Genomic DNA, 6498 nt, shown 5'->3' on the forward strand with positions numbered 1-6498 from the left:
ATATATATATATAATATATATTTGTATTATGTCTATTTAATATATAAAACGGAGTAAGACTTCAATGAAGGTCGAATCTGACGAATCTTACGACTGAGAAAATGTGTTAACCCATTCAGACTGATCAAACATGAACGATCACAAACAAGTGCTTTTCTCCTTTCTACTATAGATTTCCGTCCTATTGGGATAAAGTATCATGGTTTATGACGAGATTTGATAACACAGTATCACACAATATATTACTAAATTACATTGGATTCGTTTTTGGATAATTATGCATTTATTATTGTTTCCTTTCAAAAAGATCCCGTTGTGGTATTAGGGAATCGTATCCGTGTCTTCCACTTGACAGACAAACACTTTACCACTAATAATAGGTAACAATAAGTTCTTTAGCACCTCACCGAATGCTTTTCCTTTGATAAACATATCGACAAGAAAAACGGAACGTATACGTCGATATTCATTTGGGTTCGTTTGTACTCGCAATATCAGTCGCACTCGTAGAGTTCGTTCGTAATTCTTCATTCGTGCTTGTTCGCGTTCGCTCTTGCTCGATTTGGACTACTTGGAACAGTACCAAAAGTTGGAACAGACTGATAAAGTATTTATTAATGAGTCCAATTCTGAGAAAATTTTTGATTATCAAGCGAACCCGATAGATCCGGTAATAATATTCTATTTTTATTTATAAAATTGCACCTCTATTGTTATCATCCGCGTTCCGTCATTCAAATCGATCAAACATCGACTAATAATCGATAGAAAAAGATGCTATTTGCAATGTGTATGCTTATTTACACAACATTTAATAATGAATGAATAATTGTGGTAATATATTATAATTGATTATATATATAAAATTGTTAACTCAAATCATATCAACCAAATCAAGGAGAACAAGAAAATCCAAATAATGTCAATTTGACGTCATATTGACGAATTTATGTCATTTTTTGGTCATGATAAAAATTTCTATCTCATGATCTAAGAATAACTTTATATATAAAATCATTCTTGACATCAAATTGACATTATTTGGATTTTCTTGTTCTCCTTGGGAATCGATAGGATTTTTATAGTCTTATTCTCAGGTCCATTCTATTTGATGGAGACTTATTTGACGATCATTAAAATTCACTTAGGGCTGACTGCTGCGGAATGAACCCTTTATGTTGACAAGAGAGACATTATTTATTCTGTACATATCATGCACTGACAAGAAATTATATATCCACCAATGAGGTGCTATTAAAAGATAAGTTTGAAGCCAAGTGAACGAGCGCGAACGAATGCAAATGGACTACGAATTTGATTCGATGAGTGCAATAGTCATGAGTACGAACCGCGAATGAGTCCAAATGTACACGAGATGTTAGATAGTTTAGCAAAAGAATAGGACTTAACACAGGAAAGACTTAAAATTTCCCATTTCTTCTTTTTTTTTTCTTTTCACATGCATGTAAATAGAAAAAAAAATTATTCTATGAATGATAAATTTAAAAAATAAAGATTACTTGATATAAAGCATTCGTCTCATTAATATTCATTTCTACCAATGTGTGTGTGTGTGTGTGTGTGTGTGTGTGTGTGTGTGTGTGTGTGTGTGTGTGTGTGTGATGTGTGTGTGTGTGTAAAACCAATATAATATTCATTTCCACCAAGATTAACTAATCTTAGTTTAATTTACTTTTTACTTTTTTCTAGTTCTAATTAGAGAAAGATAAGGAGTAAATTAAACAGAGATTAAGTAAGTTATTCTATATACATATATTGATAAAAATAAACACTTTAAAAAAAAGAAATATATTTTCGCGTATATTTATATTGGGGCTTTCTTGACAAATTTTTTATGGAAATGAATATGAAAATTATAAAAATATACTAATCATTAATGTTGAGCTTTTTATAATAAAGATTATAAAGAGATTATTCCTTCCATATAGATATTTACTGAAAAGTACACTAATTCTCTCCTTAGATCTTAAAATTTTAATAATAATAAAAGATCCAAATGTTTGTTAATGAATATCTTTTTGTTGATATATCAAACAACAAGCGTTTTTGTTAATATTTCGTGAGCACTCGTCCTCTCTCTAACTTTGTTTAGATTTATCATCAAAAATCTTATAAAAATAAATTTTTCAATATTCACTTGCGAAATATCAAGTAGCAACAAATTAATATTATATGACAATGGCCCAGTTATACAAAACACTTATATAATTACATCAATCTGTTATTATCACAAGTCATACTTATCAATTACTTAAAATATCAATAAACGTTGATAATAGAATATTATAGGACACTTTTGGCAAATTATTCTTTTTTCATAGCAACATTTATGTATTATAAATGGTTATTGTATGCAGGAAGAACAAAGATGTTGAATTAAGTTATAGGAAATACAGTTAAAAATATAACAAGTCGTTTCTCAAAATATAGCAAATCTAATTGCCCGTCCATACATTGGTATTTGTATATATCGTTATCTCGGAGTATTATGAAAACATAGAAAGCAATATAGTATAGGAAAAACAATACTCCATAAAACTTTCTTTTTTTCCCTTAAAGTCAAAAAGGTTACACATAAATCCAAGTTTAAAATATAGTTGTATCTTATAGGATATAATTCTAGTTATTTCATTTTTGTACAAAAATTGAATCGTCTCTTAAAATGTCTTAAATAAAAAAAAAGAAAAAAAGTAGAAGTTTGAATAATCTTTTAGAAATTCCTAAATAAAAAATACATTGCACTGCAGATTATAGTATACAATTTGCGTTCTTTATGACCGAGCAATTCATGGCGTCACTAAATTATAAATCTAATCGTAAGTCTCTTATATTTACATTCTATACGTCATTTGCAATAGCCTTGCAAGCCACTCCTCTGGGTGCTTTTCAATTGCTTAACACATCTTAACACTAATATACACAGTAATGCACAAAGTGTACAAATCAATTAGAACAGATTGTGTACGCTGAATACAGTTTCAGTATGTTTCAAATAGAATTAGATTAAATTTACCTTTTACTGCCTTCATTGAATGAAAAAAAAAAGCAAAAATGCCAATCACTCAATGTCTTCCAATCTTATTTATGGCTGCCGCAATTAATAAGATGTAATGGTTATAAGAAAACACAAGCTTACACAACAGAGACTAGTAGCCCTCTGGCTGAGTACGGATGTTGTATTGATGATTACATCAATTGGAACGTAATTTGTCATCGTGTGCACGAAAGTGTCTAGTGATTTTACAATTGGAAAACACTCTCTGGATATACCCATTCGTAATAAAAAGAAAGTCCAATCAATCATTTGATTAGCATTAATCAATTATTAATGCAGTTGGTTCAAAAAACTCTAACTTTATACAAATAACAGTTCGATTGCAAATCACTGCTTGTTTACGATTGATAAGGGGGATCAAGTCAAACTTAAATGCCCAAGCGACTGAAAACATCCGCTCTTTTGACATGCGTCACTGTTGCCACTTTACTAAAAGTCACTTGTTTGGCAGTGGTTGTGCCCAAGCGTGCTTTGGCTGGTATTGAGACAAGTCGTTCCGAAGCTGCAATATAAAATCAAGAAAAACCATTCTCTTTTGCACAATTACTTATATACTAGTAAACTTTATATAACATATACAAACCTAACTTGCCAGATGTGACTGTAGATATTTTTTTTGAAATACCTTCAATGCTCGATTTAACATTAGGTACTTCCTTTTTCATCTTCAGTATACAACTTGTATTATTCAAAGTAATCTTCTTGTTAACTTCGTGATCGGCATGCATAGTGCCAGTAATTTTAGGCACGACTCTCTTTGTCGTTATAATTGACGTGCGTACGCTAGGTGATGTTCGGTTTTTCAGTATGCCTGGCATACTAGTAATGCTTGATCCATTCTTAAGTATTCCTATGGTAGTTGTCTGATCTTTCTTATCGTCTATGTCACCGAGACGCTTAAAAACACTTGTAGATCTCTTAAATACTTCTTTACTAACTCCAGTAATATTGAAAGTAGGCGTCGTGTCAACTAAATTAGTTGTGCTCGTGACCGAGCTATCGCCTAATCTATCAAATACTGTTCGTTTTTGTTCAACAGGTTTTTTAAGTATCTGAGTTCTTACTGTTGTTGCCTTCGGTGTCGCGACAGTGTATTCAGTATTATCTTCATTACCATTTGTCGTTTTTACTTTCTTTTCTGAGATATTCCAATTATCTTCATCATTGTCTTGATATACTTCTTCTGATGCCAATTTTCTTTTGACAGATATCGGCTTTTGGTTAATAGCATTAGTGGTAGCTGGGATAGAAATTGGCTTTCTTATAGTCAAAATCTTTTTTGTTGCAGACAAAGATTTAACTATCTTCTTTGTAGAGTCTGTTTTAGATGCTGCTAAAACCATAGTCTTATTTCCGATTTCCTTGCTTCCTTTTTTCATAATAGGTTTTGATATAGAAACCTTTGGAGTTGGAAGTGTGTCTTCTGAATCAACTAAAAATCTCTCGCAGGTTGTTTCTTCCACTACTTTCTTGGCATATCTCAAAATAGCAATCATATCGCCCATTAACGTGATGCCCATTTCTTTGAGACTAGGTTTATCCAAATCTGGCAACATATCTGGTTTGATACGATTGTTTGAGAACACAACTGCATGCTTAGTGGCCACATCTTGAGAAAATCCAGCCCCTTTGAAAAACTTCACCCAATAAGCTATAAAAAATTGATATACAATTATATGTTAAAGAAGTAAAAGTAAATGTAAAGCCTGTAAAAGTTACTTTAAGTACTCAAATTTACAAACAAAATGTGTCATAAATGTAACTTTTAAATTACAAGATCATTTAGTACGAATAGGAGATGGCATTATTTACTGTTTACGCATTTTTCAACCGTTATAAATTAATAATTTTAAAATTGTAAATTTGAAAGATCGTTATAAAACAAATTTATAACTCACCTGACAAGGATGCAGCCATTTTAACAGTTACAATGTGAGATAAATTTTGTCTTGTACTTTTCGCAATAATTAACTAAGTCAAGAAACCAGACTCTTTTTCTTTAAGAATATATCTCTGCCCACTTTTTGTGCATTTTGCAAAGAGCCGCCACAATTAAGTTCCAAGTTGCAATCGTCTGAAATAACCGTCAGAACAAAAAAACAGAAACACGAAAGATTCTGATTAACGATCTCTAATTATGCCAATTCTAAACCGTTTCTGGCACTATTTTATACAATGTCGAGAGAAATTATTAATAAACACAAGAATTTCTCTGGGGCTCCACTATGCCTATATATGTGTACACCGATGCACGGTGTAGTATATACACAAACACGAATTTAAGTTAACACATACACAAGTGTATACGCGAACGACATATATCAAGCGATATACAAGATGAGATAGAGAAGGGCATTCAGAATCCTTGATCGCAAAACGTGATAGGATAGGAAGCGATGAAGTAACCAATCACCTTCTGAGGGTGCCGTCACATGTGGCGTAACCTGCGTAAGCATAACCTGCGTATTCTAGTAATTTACTAGAATACGTTATTTTTTATTTACTAGAATACGCCATTCTGAAAGCCCGCATTCACATTGAGCGTATTTCGCGGAAGATTAGAGAAATGAGGAACTAAGGGCCTGAGCACAATAGAGGAACAGGAATTAGATATTAAGATTTCAACCTATCAGAAACTGATTACATCGGAATACGCGGTTTCTGATAGGTTGAAATCTTAATATCTAATTCTTGTTCCTCTATTGTGTGCAGGCCCTAATGCAACTAATTACTGATTAGAATTTCTGTTGTACACTCTAACAGAAATGCTAAATGAATTTACGATTGGTTTTCGTAACCTACGCATCTCGAAAAGTACGCCTCATGGGGAACCGGTACCTTTCCATCGCGTATATATGAGCGGATGATCGAATAAATTATTAAAATCGGAAAATTTTGTGAAATCACTCTTAGGCTTATTCGACGCGTTTTTGCATGAAACGAAAGATCTGGCAAAAAAAACGTCGTTTTGCCTTGTAATCTGAAATATTAAGCGTTAAAGTTGATGACTATTGAGGTTAGGAAATCTGTCACAGAGGCAAAATGAGATCTATAATTGTACTGTTCCACATGAGTTTCGACTTTTCACGCGATGCAAAGGGGCGCACGACTTTTATAATTGTACTGTTGCAAAATCGAAACCCTTAAGGTAAATTTTCACGGCTGTTTCAGCGACAAAAAGAATCACGTGGTCAAAATTGAAGACTATCAAATGTCCATTTTGATCACGTGATCATTTTTGTCGCTAAAATAGCCGGTTAGAGCAGCTCGTGAAAATTTACCTTTATGCATTTTTTCAGATAGAATAAACTAAAATGAGCCAGAAATTAGATTCGACGGGTTCAATTAGGCATCGTCTACAATACACGGAGTAAGAAGTAAGAGTAAGAAATTGACCAATCACAGTCGAATGTGAGAAGAAT

At 32.4% G+C, this 6498-nt stretch overlaps 2 protein-coding genes across 6 annotated transcripts in view; both read right to left on the reverse strand.

The window, feature by feature from the left end:
• Nucleotides 1-669, reverse strand: part of LOC108759950 (uncharacterized) — a 2981-nt gene extending 2312 nt beyond the window's left edge. Inside the window, exons 1-2 of one of the 5 annotated variants that reach the window (XM_018505713.1) lie at nucleotides 408-669; nucleotides 92-181 (exon numbers count right to left, since the gene is read on the reverse strand). The gene's annotated coding sequence lies outside the window, so the exon portion shown is untranslated. Of the gene's footprint in view, nucleotides 1-91 lie in introns of all 5 variants that reach the window. The other 4 variants (XM_018505706.1, XM_018505717.1, XM_018505698.1 and 1 more) reach the window with 4 other exon arrangements.
• Nucleotides 670-2681: 2012 nt separating this feature from the next.
• Nucleotides 2682-5440, reverse strand: LOC108759940 (uncharacterized protein C19orf47). Its single transcript, XM_018505676.1, has 3 exons — nucleotides 4975-5440; nucleotides 3660-4727; nucleotides 2682-3578 (listed from the first exon to the last, which is right to left on the reverse strand). Exons 1-3 carry the CDS (start codon nucleotides 4991-4993, stop codon nucleotides 3445-3447), a joined length of 1221 nt encoding a protein of 406 aa, XP_018361178.1. The 5' UTR covers nucleotides 4994-5440; the 3' UTR covers nucleotides 2682-3444.
• Nucleotides 5441-6498: the final 1058 nt, after the last annotated feature.

Source organism: Trachymyrmex cornetzi, unplaced genomic scaffold (genome assembly GCF_001594075.2).
Source record: "Trachymyrmex cornetzi isolate Tcor2-1 unplaced genomic scaffold, Tcor1.1 scaffold1061, whole genome shotgun sequence".
Lineage (NCBI taxonomy): Eukaryota > Metazoa > Arthropoda > Insecta > Hymenoptera > Formicidae > Trachymyrmex > Trachymyrmex cornetzi.